General features: G+C 35.9%; 1 protein-coding gene across 2 annotated transcripts in view; it reads right to left on the reverse strand.

Moving 5' to 3' along the window:
* Positions 1 to 26,638, reverse strand: part of DNAH14 (dynein axonemal heavy chain 14) — a 376,358-nt gene that overhangs the window by 57,493 nt on the left and 292,227 nt on the right. For both annotated transcript variants that reach the window (XM_086345146.1, XM_086345147.1), the window contains 8 exons: positions 25,089 to 25,229; positions 21,171 to 21,386; positions 17,531 to 17,761; positions 17,168 to 17,289; positions 14,066 to 14,310; positions 10,881 to 11,302; positions 10,603 to 10,801; positions 5,679 to 5,915 (listed from right to left, as the gene is read on the reverse strand). In XM_086345146.1, the coding sequence (XP_086201272.1) occupies positions 5,679 to 5,915; positions 10,603 to 10,801; positions 10,881 to 11,302; positions 14,066 to 14,310; positions 17,168 to 17,289; positions 17,531 to 17,761; positions 21,171 to 21,386; positions 25,089 to 25,229 (1,813 nt within the window). The remainder of the gene's footprint in view (positions 1 to 5,678; positions 5,916 to 10,602; positions 10,802 to 10,880; positions 11,303 to 14,065; positions 14,311 to 17,167; positions 17,290 to 17,530; positions 17,762 to 21,170; positions 21,387 to 25,088; positions 25,230 to 26,638) is intronic.

A 26,638-nucleotide genomic window follows, 5' to 3' on the forward strand; every position in this document is an offset into this window, starting at 1 on the left:
AGAGCCAATATTTTACGACCTGATCCTGAATATATACTGTTTATAAATTGATAACTAGAGGTTAGAGACTTCTGTTCATATAATAGAATATAAACTAATAACTAATAAATATAAACAATAAACTCTAGAGGCTAGAGATTTCTGTTCAGAATCTACCTATAACGGATATAAGAAATGAGGATCAAATGGAAATGCAATGATTTTCAAGTTTTTGAAAAACTGAATATTATAAAAATGTATTTAAAAACTTTGACCCCTCTTACCTTTGATAGAGAGTCACACTTACCCTTGATACAGTCACCACAGGATCACACTTTCTTGCAAGGTGGGAAAAATTCTAGTTTTCATTTCCATCTATTCCATATACAGCTATCATTTCTTTTTTTTAATTTATTTATTTTAATTAGAGGCTAATTACATGTTTCAATGCCATTTCCCCAAATCATCCCTCCTCCCTCTCCCACAGAGTCCAAAAGACTGTTCTATACATCTGTGTCTCTTTTGTACAGCTATCATTTCTACCAATCTTTTATTTCTACATTATTTCCTCAAAGTCTAACTTTAAATACAACTTAGATAAGAGAAATAGCTTTTTAAAATAGATAAGATATATTCTGTTGATCTTAAAAAGTCCACAATACATGAACATCTAGTTAAAAATGGATAAACTTGGGGTTACTTGCAAAGTAAAAGATCTTCACTTAACAAAAAGTCAGTAAAGAGTGCCTTTAAATGAAAGATATCGACTCTTATCTTACAGCATAATAAACAATGAATCCAAGATAGATTAGTGCAAAATGCAACAAAATAAAACAATAATGAACCCGAGAGAAAACTTTAAGGGAAGAAGAAAACCTCTTAATCAGAACTGGAAATTAAAAAATTATAAAAGAAAATACAGACATAATTAACTATAACAAACATTTAAACATTTTTATGTTATAGATATTACAGACAAATCCAATAAGCAATGACAGATTTTGAAAAATATTTGAATGAGCTGTTTAATATTTTTAACAAGACAAAAATTAATACCATGTTATGCTAATTAATTATAAGTAAATAATTTTATTATTGTATAACTGTACTCATTTCACATGCTAGCAAGGTAATGCTCAAAATCCTTCAAGTTAGGCTTCAACACTACATGAACTGAGAACTTCCAGACGTACAAGCTGGATTTAGAAAAGGCAGAGGAACCAGAGATCATGTTGCCAACATCCACTGGATCATAGAAAAAGCAAGAGGATTCCAGAAAAACATCTACTCTTTCATTGACTACACTAAAGCCTTTGATTGTGTGGATCACAACAAACTGTGGAAAATTCTTCAAGAGATGGGAATACCAGACCATCTTAGCTGCCTCCTGAGAAATCTGTATGCAGGTCAAGAAACAACAGTTAGAACCGGACATGGAACAACTGACTGGTTCAAAATTCAGAAAGGAGGACTACAAGACTATGTAGTGTCACCGTGCTCAATTAACTTTTATGCAGAGTACATCATGCGAAATGTCGGGCTGGATGAATCACAAGTTGGAATCAAGATTGCCAGAAGAAAGATGAACAACCTCAAATATGTACCACTCTTAATATTGTACCATTCTATCTTCTAATTCACTAATCCTGTCTTCTGCCTCTGTTATTCTACTATTTGTTGCCTCCAGAGTGTTTTTAATTTCACTTATTGCATTATTCATTATATATTGACTCTTTTTTATTTCTTCTAGGTCCTTGTTAAACCTTTCTTGCATCTTCTCAATCCTTGTCTCCAGGCTATTTATCTGTGATTCCATTTTAGTTTCAAGATTTTGGATCAATTTCACTATCATTATTCGGAATTCTTTATCAGGTAGATTCCCTATCTCTTCCTCTTTTGTTTGGTTTGGTGGGCATTTATCCTGTTCCTTTATCTGCTGAGTATTCCTCTGTCTCTTCATCTTGTTTAAATTGCTGAGTTTGGGGTGTCCTTTCTGTATTCTGGCCGTTTGTGGAGTTCTCTTTATTGTGGCGTTTCCTCACTGTGTGTGGGTTTGTACAGGTGGCTTGTCAAGGTTTCCTGGTTAGGGAAGCTTGTGTCGGTGTTCTGGTGGGTGGAGCTGTATTTCTTCTCTCTGGAGTGCAATGAAATGTCCAGTAATGAGTTATGAGATGTCTATAGTTTTGGGGTGACTTTGGGCAGCCTGTATCTTGAAGCTCAGGGCTGTGTTCCTTTGTTGCTGGAGAATTTGCTTGGTATGTCTTGCCCTGGAACTTATTGGCCCTTGTGTGGTGCTTGGTTTCAGTGTCGGTATGGAGGCATTTGATGAGCTCCTGTCAATGAATGTTCCTTGGAGTCAGGAGTTCCCTGGAGTCAGGGTTTGGACTTAAGTCTCCTGCTTCCGATTATCGGTCTTATTTTTACAGTAGTTTCAAAACTTCTCCTTCTATACAACACCATTGATAAAACATCTACATTAAAGATGATAAGTTTCTCTACAGTGAGGGTCACTCAGAGAGGTTCACAGCGTTACATGGAGAAGAGAAGAGGGAGGAGGGAGTTAGAGGTGACCCAGATGAGATGAGGTGAATCAATAGTGGAGAGAGTGGGCTAGCCAGTTGTCACTTCCTTATGTGCACTCCACAACTGGACCACTCAGAGATGTTCACGGGGTTATACAGAGAAGAGAAGAAGGAGGAAGGTAACAGAGGTGGCCAGAAGGATAAAAGGGGGGAATGAAAAGGAGGGAGACAGATCCAGCCAGTAATCAGTTCCCTAAGTGTTCTCCACCGTCTGGAACACACAGAAATTCACAGAGTTGGGTAGAGTAGAGAGGGGTTAGGGAGGAGACACAGGCGACCTGGTGGAGAAAAAGGAGGGTCCAAAGGGAGAGAGAGCAGTCAAGCCAGTAATCTCACTCCCTAGTGAAAAATGGGTCCTGAAGATTGGGTCCTTAAAGTTACAAAATTGGTAACAAATACATAAAAGCAAAAATTAAAAATCTAGAGTAGAGTTTGGAATTTCAAAAATACGACGTTAAAGAAAAGAAGAAGGAAAAGAAAGAGAGAAAGAACGAACATACAAAAACAAACAAGGTCGCGAAAATTATAAAGAAAGTACAGGTACAAAATTGATAACTAATACCAGAAAGCGAAAATTAAAAATCTAGAGTAGAGTTTGGAATTTCAAAAATACAATGTTAAAGAAAAGAAGAAGGAAAAGAAAGAGAGAAAAAACGAACAAACAAAAACAAACAAGGTCGCGAAAATTATAAAGAAAGTACAGGTACAAAATTGATAACTAATACCAGAAAGCAAAAATTAAAAATCTAGAGTAGAGTTTGGAATTTCAAAAATACAATGTTAAAAAAAAAAAAAAAGAAAAGAAGAAAAATAAAGAGAGGAAACAAACAAACAAATACGAACAATGTCATAAAAATTATAAAGAAAATACAGGTACAAAATTGATATCAAATACCAAAAAGCATAAATTAAAAATCTAGAGTAAAGTTTGGAATTTCATATGTACAATGTTATATAAAAGAAGAAGAGAAAGAAACAGAGAAGAAGAAAAAAAAAAAAAAGTCACAGAAATTATATAAAAAAAAACTATAGGTACAAAATTGATAACATATACCAAAAAGCGAAAATTAAAAATCTAGAGTAGAGTTTGGAATTTCCAAAATACAATGTTAAAGAAAAGAAGAAAAAAACAAAAACAACAACAAAAAAAAACCAAGGTCAAAAAATTATAAAATATATATATATGAAGTTTGCTGAAGAAGAAAAAAATAGGGTCTTTTTTTTTTTTCCTTTTTTTTTTTTTTGCAAAGTAATAGGTTATAAAAGTGAAAATTAAAGGAACAATAGAGGACTTAAAATTTTTTTTTTTTTAATTAAAAAAAAAAAGAAAGAATGATCGTAAAAATAATAAAAATATATCTAGGACTTTTAACAGTCTTATGGACTCTGTTGCAGAGGGAGAGGGTGGGAAGATTTGGGAGAATGGCAATGAAACATGTAAAATATCATGTAGGAAACGAGTTGCCAGTCCAGGTTCGATGCATGATGCTGGATGCTTGGGGCTGGTGCACTGGGACGGCCCAGAGGGATGGTATGGGGAGGGAGGAGGGAGGAGGGTTCGGGATGGGGAACACATGTATACCTGTGGCGGATTCATTTTGATATTTGGCAAAACTAATACAATTATGTAAAGTTTAAAAATAAAATAAAATTAGAGGGAAAAAAAAAAAAATATGTACCACTCTAATGGCAGAAAGTGAAGAGGAAATAAAGAGCCTCTTGACGAGGATAAAAGAGAGTGAAAAAGCTGGCTTAAAACTCAACATTTAAAAAATTAAGATCACGGCATCCAGTCCCATCACTTCATGGCAAATCAAAGAGAAAAAAGTGGAAACAGTGATAGATTTTATTTTCTTGGGCTCCAAAATCACTATGGACAGTGACTATAGCCATGAAATTAAAAGACGCTTGCTCCTTGTAAGAAAAGCTATGACAAACCTAGACAGCGTATTAAAAAGCAGGGACATCACTTTGTCCACAAATGTCTGTATTGTCAAAGCTATGGTTTTCCCAGGAGTCATATACAGGTGTGAGAGCTGGATCATAAAGAAGGCTGGGTGCCAAAGAACTGATGCTTTCAAACTGTGGTGCTGGAGAAGACTCTTGAGAATCCCTTGGACTGCAAGATCAAACCAGTCAATCCTAAAGGAAATCAACCCAGATTGGAAAGACTGATGCTGAAGCTGAAACTCTAATATTTTGGTCAGCTGATATGAAGAGCTGACTCATTGCAAAAGATCCTAAAACTGGAAAAGATTGAGAGCAGGAGGAGGAGGAGGCGTCAGAAGATGAGATGGTTGGATGGCATCACTGACTCAATGGTCATGAGTTTGAGTAAGCTCCCACTCCAATGTTCTTGCCTGGAAAATCCCAGGGATGTGGGAGCCTTGTGGGCTGCCATCTATGGGGTTGCACAGAGTCGAACATGACCAAAGAGACTTAGCAGCAGCAGCAGCAGCCAGGATATAGTGAAGGACAGGGAAGCCTGGTGTGCTGCAGTCCACAGGGTCGCAATGATTTGGATACAACTGACCCACCGAACAACAACATTATACTAATAGGATTCTTAACAAATGGACAAAAAAAAGATCAACAATGGAGTAGAAAATGGGCAAAGTAAGCAAATTCAAATGGTCAGCAAACATCTGAAAAAGTACTTAAACTTGATAGATAAATTTAAAGACTTTAAACTTTTCAGATTGGTAAAAGTGAAAAAGAACCAATACTCTTCTTTGAAAAGGAGCACTCATATATTGCTGGTGGAAATGTAAGTTATCACAGACTTTCAAGGAAGGCAACTTGGAAGCGACTATTAACATAAAAACTATACTTTTGACCCAACAATTCCATTTCTGGCTATCCCAGGGAAATAAAAGTAAAGGAAATATATCTAAGGCTGATCATGTTTTGCATAACATAATTGTATTTTGTGGCAAAAATCTGGAAGCAAAGCAAAATGGAGAAAAATGTGGAATGAGAATTACATTAAATAACAAGTGCTTATTACATAGTTACGTTCCTCCCTTTAGTTTTTTCATGATATTGAACTACATTGATAACTTGATAATCTATATACACATATGTAATGCAGTTAGATTAAGACACTGAATACTTTACCTATCTCTGGTGATTTTTCACTTTCCTCCAAGGAACCATTTTCTGAAGAGAAAGCTGTGCTCATCAGCAAATATACAGCCTTACTGTTTTTAAAAGCATTCCATTGTGACACATTTGATAACAGGGATTTACATAGAAGAGAAAAAGGCTCTAGTTCATTGCTGATATAAAAACACTGCTTCCACCTGGACTCTGACACCCACTGAAGATGCTGATTTTTACAGGTTTCATATATGCCTAACAAAAAAAGGAAAAGTGATCACATAAGAAGAGATGTATCCTTTACCTTTAGTTACTCATTAGAAAGTACATACTTAATAAATATTTTTTGTTGAGGAAAAAGCCATCTTATATAAAAACTAATTACATAAAATGTAATTTTTCAATTATGATAAAACACATAACACCAAATTTACTACCTTAACCATTTTAAGTGTACAATTCCGTAGTGTTAACTATAATTCATGTTGTGGTGAAACAGATCTCCAAAACTTCCTGCAAGTCTGAAGCTCTGTACCCATTTTCCCATTTCCTTTTCCCACTTCCCCACCTCCTAGCTCCTGGTAATCCTTTTCCCATTTCCCCACCTCCTAGCTCCTGGTAACCACCCATTCTTTTGTTTCTATGGATTTGACTTCTTTATGTACTTTATGTAAGTGGAATCATACAGTATTTGTCTTTTGGTGACTTGCTTATTTTGCTTAGCATAATGTCAAGTTTCAGCCATGTTGTACTATGTGATTGGATTTCCGTTTTTTGACTGAATAATACTCCATTTTACGTATATACTACATTTTCTTTATCCAGTCACCAGTGTACACCTGGGTTGCTTCTACCTATTGGATATTGTGAATAGCGCTGCTATGAACACTATATGCAAATATCTCTCTGAGACCCTGCTTTCAATTCTTTTAGATACATAACCAGACATAGGATTAATGGATCATATGATAATTCTATTCTCAGGTTTTTTTTTGAAGAAACTCTGTACTGCTCTGTACTGTTTTCTAGCTTCTCTGGTGGCTCAGATGGTAAAGCGTCTGCCTGCAATGTGGGAGACCCGGTTCGATTCTTGGGTTGGGAAGATCCCCTGGAGAAGGAAATGGCAATCCACTCCAGCATTCTTGCCTGGAAAATCCCATGGATGGAGGAGCCTGATAGGCTACAGTCTATGGGGTCACAAAGAGTCGGACACGACTGAGTGACTTCACTTGTACTGTTTTCTATGTTCCAAATATGCACCATTTTACAATCCCACCAACAGGTTTCCATTTTCCCTACATTCTTGCCAGAACTTATTTTCTCTTTTTAAAAAGAAATGGATGTGAGATGATATCTTTTTGTAGATTTGCTTTGCATTTTCCTATGATTAGTGTTGTTGAGCATCTTTTCATATGTTTGTTGTCCATTTGTATTTAATCTTTGGACAAATGTTTATTCAAGTATTTAAAAATTGGGTTATTTGATTTTTTTGTTGTTGAGCTGTAGGAGTTCTTTATATATTCCATGTAAATATAAACTCTTTATCAGACATAGGGTTTGAAATATTTTCTTCTATTTCTTAGATTGCCTTTTCACTCTGTTGACTGTGTCCTTTGATGAACAAAAGTTTTAAAATTTGATATAAATTTGATATGTAATAATTTTGATATACATTAATTTGATATAATTTTGATTGGTCTATTTTTGTTTTTGTTGCCTGTGTTTCAGTGTTAAATCTAAAAAATCATTGCCAAGTCCAATGTTAGAAAGATTTTTCCCCTAAGCTTTCTAGGAATTTTATAGTTTTAGTTTTTATGTTTAGGTCCTAAATCCATTTTGAGTTGATTTTTATACTTGATATGAGTTCAATTTCATTCCTTTGCATATGAATGCTCAGTGTTGCCAACACCAATTTTTTTCCTTCAGTTCAGTTCACTCACTCAGTCCTGTCCTACTCTTTGCAACCCCATGGACTGCAGCACGCCAGGCTTCCCTGTCCATCACCAACTCCCGGAGTTTACCCAAACTCATGTTCATTGAGTCAGTGATGCCATCCAACCATCTCATCCTCTGTTGTCCCCTTCTCCTGCCCTCAATCTTTCCCAGCATCAGGGTCTTTTCAAATGAGTTAGCTCTTTGCATCAGGTGGCCAAAGTACTGGAGTTTCAGCTTCATCATCAGTCCTTCCAATGAACACCCAGGACTGATCTCCTTTAGAATGGACTGGTTGGCTCTCCTTGCAATCCAAATGACTCTCAAGAGTCTTCTCTAACACCACAGTTCAAAAGCATCAATTCTTTGGCACTCAGCTTTCTTTATAGTCCAACTCTCACATCCATACATGACTATTGGAAAAACCATAGCCTTGACTAGATGGACATTTGTTGGCAAAGTAATGTCTCTGCTTTTTAATATGCTGTCTAGATTGGTCATAACTTTTCTCCCAAGAAGTAAGTGTCTTTTAATTTCAAGGCTGCAGTCACCATCTGCAGAGATTTTGGAGCCCCCAAAAATAAAGTCTGACACTGTTTCCAAATCTATTTGCCATGAAGTGATGGGACCAGATGCCATGATCTTAGTTTTCTGAATGTTGAGCTTTAAGCCAACTTTTTCACTCTCCTCTTTCACTTTGATCAAGAGGCTCTTTAGTTCTTCTTTACTTTCTGCCATAAGGGTGGTGTCATCTGCATATCTGAAGTTATTGATATTTCTCCTGGCAATCTTGATTCCAGCTTGTGCTTCTTCCAGCCCAGTTTCTCATGATGTATTCTGCATAGAAGTTAAATAAGCAGGGTGACAATATACAGCCTTAATGTACTCCTTTCCCTATTTGGAACCAGTCTGTTGTTCCATGTCCAGTTCTAACTGTTGCTTCCTAACCTGCAAACAGATTTCTCAAGGGGCAGGTCGGGTGCTCTGGTATTCCCATCTCTTGAAGAATTTTCCACAGTTTATTGTGATCCACATAGTCAAAGGCTTTGGCATAGTCAACAAAGCAGAAATAGGTGTTTTTCTGGAACTCTCTTGCTTTTTCGATGATCCAGCAGATGTTGGCAATTTGATCTCTGGTTCCTCTGCCTTTTCTAAAACCAGCTTGAACATCAGGAAGTTCATGGTTCACATATTGCTGAAGCCTGGCTTGGAGAATTTTGAACATTACTGGCGTGTGAGATGAGTGTGATTGTGCAGTAGTTTGAGCATTTTTTGGCATTGCCTTTCTTTGGGATTGGAATGAAAACTGACCTTTTCCAGTCCTGTGGCCACTGCTGAGTTTTCCAAATTTGCTGGCATATTGAGTGCAGCACTTTCACAGCATCATCTTTTAGGATTTGAAATAGCTCAACTGGAATTCCATCACCTCTACTAACTTTGTTCATAGGGATGCTTCCTAAGGCCCACTTAACTTCACATTCCAGGATGTCTGGCTCTAGGTGAGTGATCACACCATCGTGATTATCTGGGTCATAAAGATCTTTTTCGTATAGTTCTTCTGTGTATTTTTGCCACCTCTTCTTAATATCTTCTGCTTCTGTTAGGTCCATACCATTTCTGTCCTTTATTGAACTTATCTTTGCATGAAATATTCCCCTTGGTATCTCTAATTTTCTTGAAGAGGTCTAGTCTTTCCAATTCTATTATTTTCCTCTATTTTTTTTCTTACAAATTTTAAACTTTTTATTTTGTATTAGGATATAGCTGATTAATAGTCCAATACCATTTGTTGAAAAGACTGCTCTTTTTCTACTGAGTGGTCTTCATAACTTTGTTGAAGATCATTTGATCCTATGCACAAGGGTTAATTTCTATGCTCTCTATTTTTTTCTTTTGGTCTGTTTGTCTATCTTTATACCAGTAATAGACTGTTTTGATTACTGTAGCTTTATAATATAGTTTGAAATTAGGAAATGTGATGCCTCCGACTTTCTTCTTTTTCAAAATTGTTTTGGCTATACGGAATCACTTGAAATTTCATATGAAATTTAGGAAGAAATTTTCTGTTTCCTTAAAAAATGGCATTGAGATTTTGATAGAGATTTTATTAAATCTGTAGAGGTCTGGCATGCTGCAGTCATGAGGTCACGAAGAGTCAGACACAACTAGCAGCTAAGCAACAACTTAAAATTACAACACAGCACAATAATATGGATGTATTGATGCTACTGAACCGTACACTTGAAAAATGGCTAAGATGGCAAATTCTATGTTATGTATATTTTTACCATAATTTAAAAATAAACATATTAAAAATATACAACACTGGAGCATCTGCAAAGATCCAATACTTAAGTATTTTGCCTAATCTTTTGGATAAGCATGATTTTTGTGGTTCAAATTTTCAGGGAATTTTCTTAAGAAACTGAGGGCAACTATAGTTAGGAGGGTAAAATTCACCTTCTGATGGTATTTAATCAAAGGATGTGTGTGTGTGTGTGTGTGTGTGTGTCCCTATTGACAAGCATTAGGTATTCTGATTTATAGATTAGAATTATAATAACCTAGCAATTGTCACTTATTTATTCATTCAAAAATTATTGAGTATCAGTTATAGGCTTCCCTGGTGACTCAGATGGTAAAGAATAGCCTTTAATGCAGGAGACCCAAGTTTGATCCCTGGGTCAAGAAGATATCCTGGAGAAGGGAATGCCTACCCACTCCACTATTCTTGTCTGGGAAACCCCAGGGACAGAGGAGCCTAGCGGGCTACAGTCCACATGTCACAGAGTTGGACATGACTAAGTGACTAACACTTTCACTTTCACCTAATATGCTCAACAGTGTAGAGGATACAGTGACGAATTAGATATTGTACTTGACTTCAAATTGCTTTTAGTTTAATCAGTGTAGAAGCACTAACTTGGAGCACCTTAGAGATCTTTTAGTACTTTTCAGGAAATGTGTTTAATGGGTTTTTAGTACATCTAGAGCAATTATTTTTACTTACTGTTGAGTTTAGGCTGGGGCATTACACCTTTAATATTTACTAGCATGCTAGAATTTAAGAAGATGTTCCATTCTTCCTCTGGTAGGGATCCAATGTCATTCTGCATTAAATTTCCATTAGCATTATTTTGCATGATTGTAGTGCAAAGCCCAAAGGAGAAGCAAAGTTTATGTCGATTAAACAGAGCTGAAGAGACCACCTATAAAGAAAGCATAACTGTTAGGCTAACCTAGCTGGGTCAAATAAATGTGCAAAGTTCACCTTTGAGAATGTCTCACCTTAAAAATGATTCTTGTCAATGTATCTATTGAATTTTTAAGATGTCTATCTAAGGTTCTTTTTTCACTTTCCAGTTTAGGCTCTTTTGAGAGATTTGTGATTTCATGACCTTTTTTCAGAAACATTCTCTCCCTTTTCAGACTGTGTTCTTCCTGTTCTTTGCTTTTGGAAACTACTGATGAAACAAAAATTTGACGAAACCAGTCTAGGGAGAACTGGTACATGTAATCAATCTGTGCAAGGTTAGACACTAGAAAGTACAGCAGGGCACCCCGTGTAGCAATGGGGAGATACAGTTTGCGTGTTTCTTCAATTTCACTTTCTGCTTTTCTTGTTGCTTTGATTCGCTTTGAAATTTCATTTGAAGTCATCTTGGATTTTCTTAAGATGTCTACAATTTCCTCATCATCTAATACAAATCCTAAAGACAAAAAATGAGTTTAAATAAAAACCATTGGAATATTAAATAATTATTTCCTCATGGCAATTTCCTCATTCTCTGCTCTTTATCTAAGAGTTTTACTATTGGCCTTTTGTAGGTTTTATTTTGGACATAGACCTGTCTTAAATGAAGATAGGCCATGTTTCTAAAAAATTTGATTAATAGTACATATGCCTCCCCCTTCCCATCCTCTAGTCTCTTCTTTATACTACTTTAATGTGTGAGGATTTTATTTTTATTATAGGCACATAATAAATAGCCATTTCATCATAAGGAACGCATTTCCACTTGATCTTCTATACACACAGAAAATGAAAATGAAATTTTCAGAAAATAACAACAGCACCATTATTTTACATGATGTACTCTGGTATTTTCCATTGTGTTCTGTTTTACTAAATAAGGTTGATAATGATCAATAAAAGTGATTTTTCATTCCACTAATGGGTTGCTGCTCACCTTTAAAAAAACACTGCTTTAGAAACACACATAATAGTTCTATCCCTTTCAAATGTGTAAGACAACTTTCACATTCCCATTTTAAACCCTACTGTTTTATAGTAGAGCTATTCCCATTTTTCAAGTGCTCTTTTTTTTTTTTTTTCTTGGCCAAGACACATGACTCGCAAGAATTTATTTCCCCAACCAGAGGCTGAACCCATGCCCTAGGCAGTGAAAGAATGAAGTCCTAACCACTGGACCACCAGGGAATTCCCTCAAGTGTTTTTTTTAATTAAAAAAATTTTTTTTACTTTATATTGGAATATAGTTGATTAACAATGTTAGTTTCAGGTGTACAACTAAGAAAGGTGTATATATACAGGTACCTATTCTTTTTCAAATTCTTTTCCCATTTAGGTTATTAAAGAATATTTAGCAGAGTTCTCTGGGCTATGCAGTAGGTCTTTGTTGGTTATCTTACAATTTTTTTTAAGTAGATAAGATTTTTAGTTGGAGTTTCAATATCAAACTCTCAAAAATTAATAGAATGACTATACAAAGAAGTAGAAGAATATAGTAGACCTGAAAAGCACTGTGAATCAATTCAACATAGTTAAGATTTATATGATTTTTACACAATAGTAGGATACAAATTCTATTCAAGTTCCCATAGACTGTAAACTAGGAGCCATAAAAACTAGGAACATAAAACAAGGTGCAAAAAATTCATGGTCCAAAGGTACTGAAATCATACAGTCTGATCTTTTATCACTGTGGAATTATGTTAGAAATCAATATCAAAAGATATTTGAAAATAACCCCCATATTTTCGAGTGCAATGTGACATTTTCCAAGAGAGATCTTTGACTTAGCCATTGAAGGCCTCAATAAAATCAGATTGAAAAAAACACAGAGGGTGATTGCAGTAAAGAAAGCATTTAAATGAGAAATTAGTGTCCAAATTAGAAATATTTTCAGTGATACAATTTCTAGACCCCTTGATGCTCACCTCTGGACACAATTTGAGAAAAGCCCTCTTGAAACATGGCATCCAGAACTGAACACAGCTTGACATGGCCGTTGAAAGGAATCATGGGATTATTACATTTGAAGATCTGGAAACCATATTCTTATTGATGCAGGTGAAGCAGTCTAAGTTACATCTGGATCTAAACTATGGGCTGCTTCTTATAGTCACTACCCTTGACTCACCTTTCCCCACAGTGGGTGAGGAGTCACACCAAATATAAAATATTTACAAAAGGATGGTAAGGATAATCTATTTTTACTAAAACTTGGAAAGGAGGAAAAAAATATGTTTAAAATCAAGGGGTCTTTTATTGAGCTTTTTCCAAGAACAATTTTTATTAAGTGTACTATCTGTAAAAAGTTGTAGCCTTTTAAAAATATCTCAGACTCTAAATAGAGAAACAATTGATAGGGAATAAATGCTAAAGGCATAATAACAGAATATAGTGCACTAATGTGTGTTATCATAAAGAAGTTTTCCTTTGTCTTGTTATAACTATTGTTTGTCCAATTTAGGAAAAGATTATAGCAAAATATGACATTTGTCAGAAAATAGGAGAGGCTGTGTTCCTGAATCTCATTAGATCAATTGTGTCGCTCTCTATGTATTTTACATAATACCTAGATGTTTTGGTTTTGCTCCCCAAGAAGTTAACAACTATGATTCCAATCTTGCATGAGAAACAGATATAGAAACCTTGTCTATGTAACTAGTCTTGTGATTAATATAACAGCTTAGTCATGGGTTACTAAGAAACAGCTTTTAGGTGTAATTAAAATAGAAAAGGAACAAAGTCAGATCTTTCCAGGCATATATGTGCATTTAAAGTTTCATAGTAAGTTTCATAGTTTCATATACTTTATTTAGTGATTTATAATATGAAATATATCTTTGGTCTTCATTCTCATTTTTGGCACAGAGCTTCTAAAATCTTTGGAATTTCCTATGGAACCTCCGAGGTGGTGCTAGTGGTAAAGAACCCGTCTGCTAATTAATGCAGGAGATGTAAGAGACATGAGTTCGATCCCTGGGTCAGGAAGATCCCCTGGAGGTGAGCATGGTAACCCACTCCAGTATTCTTGCCTGGAGAATCCCACGGACAGAGGAGCCTGGCAGGCTATGGTCCCATAGGGTCACAAAGAGTCAGACAGGATTGAAGCAACTTAGCACACACATATTTGGTAACAATTCAGAATAGTCCTTTCAGCTTTTATTCTGTCCTTTACAAAGGTATGCAAGGATCTACTAATATCACTAAGGTCTTAACTTACCTTGTGCATTCTCTAGTAAATTTAATGTTTTTTGCTCCAGTTCTTCAAGAGTCTTAGCATCAAGGGAAATACTCTCTAAGAGCTGGAAACGTTGATTTTCTAAATGGGGAACTTCATGACTTAATACAATAGATAAGAGTTGATCTTGAAAACCTTGGAATGTTACTGTGAAGTTTATCATAGTAACAAAGCTATAAACGAATGGAGGAAAATAGGGGTTGTCTATTTCTGTAGATACATATAACCTAAAATGTGAGAAAGGCACCAGTTATTATTCAAAGGATATGCAGGAGAAAAAAATGAAACAAATTTATTTAATAACAAAAAAATATTTCTTCCAGAATTAAACAAGATTAATTTTTAGTTTTATTCAGCCTTGTGCACAAAGTAGGCTCTCAGTTTATACTAAGTACTATTTAGAGCTTTAAAAATAGTAAAAAAAAAAAAAATTAAAAAAAGAAAATAACAGCTTACATAAATATACTATGTAAAATTTTAATAAAACTATCTGGAAACAAAAATTAAAAAAAAAAATCACAAACACCAATTCCTTTCCCTACAATGAAATGTTACTCATCAATAAGATGAAACAGACTGCTGACACATACCAATGCAGTGATAAATCTCATATGCATCATGCTGAGTGAAAGAAGAATTTCTATTTCTAAAATCACTGTGACAGAAAATCAGTGGTCACCTGGGCCTGGAGGTTGGGGTAGGGGAAAGACTACAAATGGGCCTGAGTCACTTTTGTGGGTGATGGAATGTTTTACATCTTCTTTGGAGTCATGATTATAGGACTGTCTATGTTCGTCAAAACCTATCAAATCTGCATTTTAAATGAGTGAACTTTATTGTATATAAATTGCATCTCAATAAAACTAATTTTTAGGAAAAAAATAAATAAAAATACAACCATAAATTATATACATATTTGGTCTAAGCATAAGGAAGAGGAAAAAATGCTACATAATGGGAGTTTTGATTTGCTACTAGATCACTGTAAAGACTATGGTTTTCACCCTGAGTGAGCAAGAAGCCAATGGAGGAATTTGAGAAGAGGAGAGACATGATGTTTTATAAGAGGACCACTCTAGTTGCTGTCTTGAGAGTAGCCTGTGCAGAGGGAAGACAGGGGACAAGAAGGAAGCTAGTTCAGTTCAGTCGCTCAGTCATGTCCGACTCTTTGCAACCCCATGAATTGCAGCATGCCAGGCCTCCCTGTCCATCACCAACTCCCAGAGTTCACTCAAACTCACGTCCATTGAGTCGGTGATGCCATCCAGCCATCTCATCCTCTGTCATCCCCTTCTCCTCCTGCCCCCAATCCCTCCCAGCATCAGAGTCTTTTCCAATGAGTCAACTCTTCGCATGAGGTGGCCAAAGTACTGGAGTTTCAGCTTTAGCATCATTCCTTCCAAAGAAATCCCAGGGCTGATCTCCTTCAGAATGGACTGGTTGGATCTCCTTGCAGTCCAAGGGACTCTCAAGAGTCTTCTCCAACACCACAGTTCAAAAGCATCAATTCTTTGGTGCTCAGACTTCTTCACAGTCCAACTGTCACATCCATACATGACCAAAGGAAAAACCATAGCCTTGACTAGACGAACCTTTGTTGGCAAAGTAATGTCTCTGCTTTTGAATATGCTATCTTACAGAGGTTAAATAAGTTGCCAATATCACATGGCTAACAAGTGAGAGAGAAGGAATCTGTCATCATCTGCCCTCTAAAATAGTCCCTCCACCACCTCTTCAAACATGCAATTCAAACATGGGGACAAGGCTATCAGTTCAGGTCGATGTTACTTCAGTAGTATTTGTAAGCTGTTGTTTAATCAATCAGGCTGTGTTCAGTGAGAAGGAAGGTGTTAACACAGTGCTTTCCAAAGTGTATTCTGTAGAACACTATTTTCTGAAGAGGATTTGTTCAACAAATAAAGAGATTTTAAGCCCTTGTAGGAAAGAATCTTGTTTAACTTTGTTTAACCCAGGTCTTTATTTTTTTTTATAAGAATTTTTTTTTAATTTTATTTTTAAACTTTACATAATTGTATTAGTTTTGCCAAATATCAAAATGAATCCATCACAGGTATACATGTGCTCCCCATCCTGAACCCTCCTCCTCCTTCCTCCCCATACCATCCAGGTCTTTGAAAAAAATGCAGAGTTCCTTTTTCGAGTGACCCCCCACTCCCACCCCAACTAAATCCCTGGAAATGATGCTTTGAGAAACATACTTTGGAAAATGTGTTACTAACAGAAGGAAGGAGGCTAAAAAGGGAAAATTCTAAGGAGTAAGAATTAGTTGAGGAGTGAGAATTTGGTAGCTCTGCCCAAGTTAGAGGATTCACTGACCAAGTTTAAGAGTCAGGACAACTTGGTAAGGAGTCAGTCTGTCAGAGTCCCTGTAAAGAAGTTAAATGCACCAGGCTAGGGACCATTAAAATCACCTTCTAATTCTCATTACTGATTACTTGCTTACTATAATCTTTTGATTATGAACTGAAGGAGAGAATGCACATACCTGATAACACAAAGTCTTATTCCCTTGGGAATTGTATTTTTGTTGTAATTAAATCTGGCTGTATAATAGTGCTTTGTGAAATATGTTGATGAATTGGTTTCCTGGAGGTCCATAACTGCCTGGAACATGGACACAATGTTTCTATCTATCTAGGCAAAATATCTTTTTGCTCTAGGTAGCAGAAGTGGATTTTGTTTTTTAAAGAAGCAGAAGCTTTTCCTGCCCAAATAAAATATTGTGCAAACAGATCAAATTGAGGTCCATGGGTTCAAGTGGGGCTGGGCGTCCTGATTGCTGCCCTTCTTGCACTGCTTCTGAAGACTCCTCATAGAACCCATAGCTTCTATCAGGCACAGTTTGAAAATATTGGTTTGGAATGACTTTATACATAAAAATCTGTTCTTCATTGTGTTTACTATTATGTGCTACTGGCAACACGAAAACAAAAAGAATGTTCAAAATGCCATCTGACTTTTTTCACCAGGAGAACCTTATCAGGGCTGAAATATGGGACCTACAGTATTATCTATCTTTAAAAGTATAAATATTTGAGTCAATTCAGCTATGAAAGACATTACCTAAATTTAGAATTGTATTCAATCTCAGAATCATTAATCTTTATGAAGTATTGTCCTCTTCTCTGGTAGATATCCTTCTTCAAAATTTCCTTTAAACTTGGAGGTAATCTTTCAGGAAGATTCTGAAAATAAATAAAATAAAGAAAAAATTCATTTTACAACAAATAAATCAGCTGAAATGGCACAGCATTTAAAACATGTAAATCTTTAATGTCTAGATACCAGTGAAAGACGTGAGAGAACTGAAATATATTGCATTTATTTATGCACTTATTTATTTATCATTTTTTCCCTTGACAAAGTTACCTATCATTTACAATCTGTGTGTTAGCTATCTGGAATTAGGTCATTTTGTCTAAATACCTGCAAGAGGACACTCCCTCCTGTTTTCATGGCATTCTCAATTGTTTGGATGTAATTGCTATCCTCAGTGGAGAGCTCCTGCAGCCGAGGTCCTTCCATCTGATGGATCCAGTTGTGTGCTTGCTTATGTGGGTCAATCAGCAGCGGCCACTGCAGGCCATTCTTGATCAAGATGGCATTCTCTGTTGAATACTGACCAAGAGGAAGTCCCTGTTGATGCCATTGGCGGATCTGGAAAGAAATCATTAGAATTTTGGTTGTTTCATAAACTTCTTCACATCTTTTAATATCGTACAGGATACTAAAGAATCCTACAGATTATCAAATAATCTTTAAAAGGGCAAATAATCTTTAAAAGTCTTTCAGTCATGCCCAACTCTTTGCAACCCCATGGGCTATACAGTCCATGGAATTCTCCAGGCCAGAATACTGGAATGGGTAGCTTTTCCCTTCTCCAGGGATCTTCACAACCCAGGGATTGAACCCAGGTTTCCTGAATTGTGGGCAGATTCTTCACCAGCTGAGCCATGAGGGAAGCCCTTAAACGGACTAAAGAACAATTTAAACAACTGGGATATGAAATTTTTGGTAAGATGACTAATTATTCAGGACATTACATTCCTTTGTTTATCAGTAGGGATGAATGTTCGTCACAATAGACGTCTCATTTTAGATTTACTTTTCAGTCCCTAATTAATAATGAGGTTAAGAACCTTTCCTATGTTTATGGCTATTTGGATAGTCTGGTTTGTGAGCTGCCTATTCAAGACTCCTGCCTATTTATTTACTGGGCTGCGTATCTTTTGCTTAGTGCTTTATAGTGGCTCTCTTTTCTACTCTGAATAGGGCTCTTTGTTGAACATATGTATTACAGATATCCTTTTCTGTACTTTGACTTTCCTCTTTATGTTCTCAGTTGTGTCTTTTGATGAGCAGAAGGTCTGTATTTTAATGTAATTGGTCAACTTTTTCTTCTGTGTTTAGTTCTGCTTAGGATATCTTTTCTTTACCTAGGGTCATGAATACATTCTCCTAAATTACACCTTACTAATTTGCCTTTCACATTTAGGTCTATAATTTAACTTCAATGAAATTTTTGTGTGTAGTATAAAATAATGTCAATTTTTAAAATGAATATTCAGTTATCCACCACTGTTTACTGAAAAGCCTACCCATTCCTCATTGCACTACAGTGTCACCTTTGAAATAAATCAAAGTTCTACCTATTTAGGGATCTGTTTCTGAGCTCTCAGTTCTACTTCATTGGTACAGCTATTTATCCTTACATTGTTACACACGAGGATAAATAATACCACTGTTTAATTACTGTAGCTTTAAAGTAAATCTTGATGTTGCAAATTCTCCCACCTAGTTCTTTATCAACATTGTGTTGGACATTTTGGCTCTTTGCCTTTTCTTATAACTTTTAAAATCAGCTTGTCATCTGACACACACACACACACAAACACACATCCCTTCCTGTTGGAAAGTTGACTGGGATTACACTGTATCTTTAGATCAGTTTGGAAAGAACTGGCAACCTCAAAATATTGAGTCTTCCAATTCATGAACATGGTATAACTCTTAATTTACATAGGTTGCCTAAAATTTATGTCAATAATATTTTATAGTTTTATTTCTATAATTTAACACAACTTTTTGATAGATTCAGTATGATGCTGTGATAAATTGTATCTAAAAACATCATGTACCCTGTTTGTTGCTGGTATATAGAAATGCAATTGGCTTTTTTGTATACTGACTTTAATTCCAGAAAATTTGCTAAATGTTTATCAATGCTCATGATATATCTACATATTCTCTTGGATTTTGAGATACATATAATCTGCAACATTATATATTTTTTGTCTCTCTTCTTTCCCCATTCTAATTTTTTTTTATTTTTTTCTTGCCTTACTGTACTGTTTAGAATCTCCACTACAGTAGTAAATACAAGCAGAAATAGTAGATATACCTTTGTTATGTTCCCAATCTCAAAAGAAAATCTTTTGCCAATGATTCATTTATTCAATTCTGATTTCTTCTTTGATCTGTGGTTAGTTTGGGAATACATTTCCTAACTTCTCGAAATATGAGGATTTTAAGAGAAGCTTTTATATACTTCTAGCTCAACTGCTTTTTTGTCAGATAGTATAGTCTATATGATTCAATTCCTTTGATATTTGTTGCAAGTTTGTTTATAGTCCATTACATGGTCAATTTTGGTAATGTTCTATATTGAACATTGAATGTGAATGTTTTATATGGGCATTGAATGTGAACGCTCTAAGTGTAGGCTGCAGTGTCTTATTAACCTATTAATAAGTCTATTTGTGGATTACATTGTTCAAATCTTTTCTATTCTTACTGGTTTGTGTGTTCTTTTTCTGTGAGTTATAGAGAGAAATGTGTTAAATTTTCACTATGATTGTAGATTTGTCCATTTTTATCTATAGTTCTTTTAATGCTTGCTTTATACTTTTTGAGGTCATGCTATTTGATACAAACATTTAGAATTGTTAACATAATCTTGAAGAAGAATTAAACCAATTCTAATTTTAACATAAGCTTATTTAATTCTAGCAATCATTTTTTTGCCTTAAAGTCTATTGTCTTTTATTTTTGGTAATAAATGGCAAATTTCTTCCTACATTTTTATTGCCAATCTTCTTTATGTTTTAACTGTGTCTTTTCTAAAAAACACGTAGCTTCTGTTTTGTGCTTTGGTTTATACTTTTATGTAGTTTTACAATCTTAGACTTTTAACTGTACCATTTAGTCCATTTACGTATACTGTAATTACTGATACTTGATATGTATGTTCAGTTGCTCGGTTGTGTTCAGCTTTTGTGACCCCATGGACTGTAGCCCACGAGGCTTTTCTGTCCATGGAATTTTCTAGGCAAGAATACTGGAGTGGGTTGCCACTTTCTACTCCAGGAGATCTTCCCAACCCAGGGATCGAACCCACATCTCTTGTGTCTCCTGTATTGTCACGTGGATTCTTTACCACTAGCGCCACATGGGAAATCCCAATTACAGATATATTTTGGTTTGAATTCATTATTAGCATTGTGAAAATTAAAAGCCAGTATTCGCTTCTGAGGGTTGTATTTTTGATGGTCAGTTTAAGTTATTAGTGGGAGAACCAATCCAAAATTATTCTCTATGAATGAAAAAACAGGTGTTTTCTTTTTTGCCATTGCAACATTAGCACAGAACTTACATAGATAACACAATAAATACTTATTGATAAATTGATAAATGTAAGGTCTATAATTTTGGATATTTCTGAGACTACTAACTATGGTTTGACAAGAACAAGAATTTTATTAATTAGATGGGTTTCTGGGAGAGGAAATGGCTATATTTATAAGATAGTACAATTACAATGGAAAAGGGATATTTTTGACTGTTTCCCAGAAGATAAGAAACTTAAGGCGACTTAACTGAGGTATATGAAGTATAATTAAAAAAATACAAAGCAGACTTCTTTATTTTTACTTATAAAATAATCTCAGGAATGGATTCAAGCCCCAAGGTATGTGTGAACATGTGCACACACACACACACACACACACACACATGCAATCCAAACCAACAACAATCACTTAACTGGATAACAGAAATATGTTACTACCTCATGTTTTTGTGCCATGACTTCAATTAAAGAAAAGTTAGAAGACAAAGAAATGTTGTTTTCAGTACAAAGATTCTGCCACTTTTCCACAATCAATTGGCGAAATTCTGCTGTTAACACTCCACTGTAGACAATGCATGCTGCTGAAATAAGTATGTCACCCCAAATTCCTTCCAACTTGTTGTCTATTTGATCAATTGTTTCTTGCCATCGAGTCTAAACGTTCAAGTAAAAAGTTATTGATATTTAATATAAAATATTCTATTGTAAGACATTTTAGATAGTAATAGTCTCCAGGGTGGATCTATTATTGCTGTTACTATCTATTCTTATGCCATAGTTGCATTAAAATTAATAGTTTGTTGTTGTTGTCCAGCCAACTAAACTGTATCTGACTCTTTGAGACCCCATGGACTATATCCCGCCAGGCTCCTCTGTACACTGGATTTTCCAGTCAAGTATACTGGAATGGATTACCATTTTCTTCTCCAAAAATTAACAATGGATCATATGAAAAAACAAACTGCTTTTTGAGGAGAACATGAGTCCTATTCTTGGATTTGTACTCTCATATTTGCTAAGACTGATAGCCATTTCAAATACTTTGTGTGATAAAGTAGGATAATTTTTAAAATAATGATTCATTATATTATTTATAACATTGTACAGGAGACAGGGAGCAAGACCATCTCCCAAAAAAAGAAATGCAAAAAAGCAAAATGGCTGTCTGAGGACGCCTTACAAATAGCTGTGAAAAGAAGAGAAGCAAAAAACAAAGGAGACAAGGAAAGATATACCAATTTGAATGCAGAGTTCCAAAGAATAGCGAGGACAGATAAGAAAGCCTTTGTATAAAGCCTTTGCACTTTTCAGTGCAAAGAAATAGAGGAAAACAATAGAATGGGAAAGACTAGAGATCTCATCAAGAAAATTAGAGATACCAAGGGAACATTTCATACAAAGATGGGCACAATAAAGGACAGAAATGGTATGGACCTAACAGAAACAGAAGATATTAAGAAGAGGAAGAGATGGCAAGAATACACAGAAGGAGTGTACAAAAAAGATGTTTACGACCCAGATAATCATGATGGTGTGATCACTCACCTAGAGTCAGAAATCCTGAAATGTGAATCAAGCGGGTCTTAAGAAGCATCACTACAAACAAAGCTAGTGGAGGTGATGGAATTCCAGTTGAGCTATTTCAAATCCTAAAAGATGATGCTGTGCAAGTGCTGCATTCAATATGCCAGCAAATTTGGAAAACTCAGCAGTGGCCACAGGACTGGAAAAGGTCAGTTTTCATTCCAATCCCAAAGAGAGGCAATGCCAAAGAATGCTCAGACTACCGCACAATTGCACTCATCTCATACACCAGTAAAGTAATACTCAAAATTCTCCAAGCCAGGCTTCAACAATATGTGAACCGTGAAATTCCAGATGTTCAAGCTGGTTTTAGAAAAGGCAGAGGAACCAGAAATTAAATTGCCAACATCTGCTGGATCACCGAAAAAGCAAGGGAGTTCAGGAAAACATGTAATTCTGCTTTATTGACTACACCAAAGCCTTTGACTGTGTGGATTGCAATAAACTGTGGAAAATTCTTCAAGAGATGGGAATACCAGACCACCTGACCTGCCTCTTAAGAAATCTGTATGCAGATTAGGAAGCAACAGTTAGAACTGGACATGGAACAACAGACTGGTTCCAAATAGGAAAAGGAGTACATCAAGGCTGTATATTGTCACCCTGCTTATTTAACTTATATGCAGAGTACATCATGAGAAATGCTGGGCTGAATGAAGCACAAGCTGGAATCAACAATGCTGGGAAAAATATCAATAACTTCAGATATGCAGATGACACCACCCTTTTGGCAGAAAGTGAAGAACTAAAGAGCCTCTTGATGAAAGTGAAAGTGGAGAGTGAAAAAGTTGGCTTAGAGTTCAACATTCAGAAAACAAAGATCATGGCATCTGGTCCCATCACTTCATGGCAAATAGATGGAGAAACAGTGCAAACAGTGGCTGACTACTTTTTTGGGCTCCAAAATCACTGCAGATGGTGGCTGCAGCCATGAAATTAAAAGACACTTACTTCTTGGGAGAAAAGTTATGACCAACCTAGACAACATATTAAAAAGCAGAGATGTTACTTTGCCAACAAATGTCCATCTAGTCAAGGCTATGGTTTTTCCAGTAGTCATGTATGGATGTGAGGGTTGGACTATAAAGAAAGCTGACTGCCAAAGAATTGATGTTTTTGAACTGTGGTGTTGGAGAAGACTCTTGAGAGTCCCCTGGACTGCAAGGAGATCCAACCAATCCATCATAAAGGAAATCAGTCCTGAATATTCATTGGAAGGACTCATGATGAAGCTGAAACTCCAATACTTTGGCCACCTGATGAGAAGAGCTAACTCTCTTGAAAAGACCCTGATGCTGGGAAAGATTGAGGGCAGGAGGAGAAGGGGACGACAGGGGATGAGAAGGTTGGATGGCATCACCGACTCAATGGACATGAGTTTGGGTAAACTCTGGGAGTTGGTGATGGACAGGGAGGCTTGGTGTGCTGTGGTTCATGGGCTCACAAAGAGTTGGATATGACTGAGTGACTTAACTGAACTGACAATGTATTATTAATGGTGTTCAATGATGGTAATAATGACCAGCACTTTTGAATATTTACTTATCTGACTGACATTTAAAAAAAAAATCTCATGAGAGGCTTTCAATATTCTGTTAAGTAAAAGCCCATTGACTTTATTTTAAGATCAAGACATTAAAGCTTAGAAAAGTTAAGCAAGTTCACAAAGCTTCTGAAGAATGCAGCTAGGATCTGAATCCATATTCTTTGGCTACATACCCTCCTTCTACAACTGCGTATGCGCTTGACTGATCAAGAATAAAAGCATGTTGAGCAAGAACCACATCATCTGAAAGCTTAAGATCTGAGATAAGCTGTTCTACTTCCTCTCAACATATTCTTGATTCACAAGGATATCAGTAATCTTCCTCTGTGATCTCTCTCTGGTTGGTCTCATTTCATAACCTCTTTCTCCCTGCCCCGTAGCAGTCTTCTGTGATATATATTTATCTAAACAATTAAAGTAAATTAAAATTATCTTGAGAATTTTGTAAGATTCTTTGAGATAGCTGAGTAATGACTTAAACCAAGACTCTAGTCAGCTGACTAAGGATTCAAGTATAGAGAAAGCAGATGAATTAGAAGAGAAATAAAAAGATGAGATAAAATAGGTCAGAAGACTGACAAAACAAAACAAAAATGTTCTTTTCCGGTCTAAAGACATACCCTTCATTTCAGCCCCACCCATGTTTCTACATTTAGCTGGGGTTATTTCTCTGCTAGAACAGGAAAACTCATGCCATACTCATAGGCAGATTTATTATTTTGGGCCTCATCAGACAAAGCGTGCTGATGTTTTAGGCACAACCTTTTGATCCTTTTACTCTGTTACCCCTGTTTTAAGACTATTTAATCAAGATTCTTTTATTTTTATCTCAGTAGAATTGCCTGTGTATGTGCTCAGTAGTGTCTGACTCTTTGTGACCCCGTAGACTATAGCCTGCTAGGTTCCTCTGTCAATGGGATTTTTTCAGACAAGAACACTGGAGTGTGTTGCCATTTCCTTCTCCAGGTGATCTTCCCAACCCAGGGATTGAACCGGGTCTCTTGTGTCCCCTGTGTTTGCAGGTGAATTCTTTACTCCTGTGCCACCTGGTATCCTTTACTCCCATGCCACCTGCCATTATGGAACTGTCTATTGATCTTAAAAGGGAAACTGATAGTAAAATAGTTTTAAGCAGTATGATATGGCCTTCAATGAAAGCAGCATCTGGGGTTTGTGAAGTCTAGTAGAAATTAATGAAGGAGATATAAAACCAAAGAAAGTCCTGCCTTCTCATCTTCCAAGGCAGTTAGTAAGATAGATGCACACTGTAGGCGCTTGGTGGCCAGTTTTCTTCGATGGGCTAATAGTTCTTTTTCAGCAACAATCTCTTTGTAGGCTTCTTGCAAAGACTGAAGATGTTCTTCAACCTGAAAGACAATTAATTCAGTATTGAGACAAATTCTTATTCTCATTTTGCCTTAAGAGTTTATCTGTCATTTATGCAAATATGGTGTGTAACCATTTCATTTCACATCCTGGAAAATCTTCCTGGAAAGATAGATATATTATCAATGAAAATGTACATTGCGATAATTAAATGAATGATTACTTGATACTGAACTTTTAAAAAAACTTCCATCTTCCTTGATAAGCTTTCTTACAATTTTGGTATCTGAAGATTCATTTCTGATTTATTTTTCACAGAAAACTTTGTATCATATCTAGTTTCCTTCTTTTAAGGAACCAATGGAACATTTTTCATCCCAGGTACTCTGATCACTAGAAACTAATGAGTTTTTGAAGTTGGACTGGTGGGATGAAGCAACTATTAAATTATCCCTAGGCTGTAAGTAGGGGCTTCCTGGATGGCTCAGATGGTAAAGAATCCGCCTGCAATGCAGGAGACCTGGGTTTGATCCCTGGGTTGAGAAGATCCCTTGGAGGAGGGCATGGCAACTCACTCCAGTATTCTTGCCTGGAGAATCCCATGGACAGAGGAGCCTAGAGGGCTACAGTCCATGGGGTCACAAAGAGTTGGACACGACTGAACGACTAAGCACAGGCTGTTAAGTAGAAAACATATTTTCATGATTAGTTGATGAAACTGTTTTCTTAAATTACCACTTATCTTGATAATCCTTGCTCAAAAACATTTGGTGAATTCTTATAGAAAAGATTGCCTAAGGAGAGAGTCCAGTGTTTTGACCCTGCCAACAAAAACACCCACAACCTAATCCCAATCTTCCTTCCCAATTTCATCTCCTTTTCAATATTACAGTACAGCCAGATTGGCTTATTCCATATTTTCTAAACATTTCCTAAATTTTCTTGCCTCTGGGATTTGTCTTGTATTCTTCCCTTATGCCTGGACTCCTCCCTTAAATGGATGTAAATCCTAGGCATTCTTTAAAATTCTTATCAACTTCCAGCTGTCATAAAGTTTTAGCTTGGTAAGTCCACATGGATCTATACTGGCTACAAAAATCATTTTTTGAAGGAATTATACATTGCCAGGTATTATCTCTTGGGCTATGGTCTTATAGTCTTATTATTCTTTTTTCATGTCCTCAAAATCTCTGAAGACAGGGTTTAGCGTGAAGACTTGAATATGATACGTACATGTAATTGTATATACAAAATTATGCCTACTGAATACAGTTAGTGATCTGTAATTTCTCCTCCGATTTCTAAGATGTTATCCTTGTGAAAATACCTAATTTTCACAAAAATATACACATTAGTGACTTTTGGCATGGTTATTCTAATGATTTATTACTTAGTCCTATTACACCCATAATAATTATTCAGTTGTTTGCTCTTTCATGTATTATGTTGG

This window comes from Bos grunniens, chromosome 16, assembly GCF_055505025.1.
Source record: "Bos grunniens cultivar Pamir isolate PY7600 chromosome 16, Bosgru_T2T1.0, whole genome shotgun sequence".
Lineage (NCBI taxonomy): Eukaryota > Metazoa > Chordata > Mammalia > Artiodactyla > Bovidae > Bos > Bos grunniens.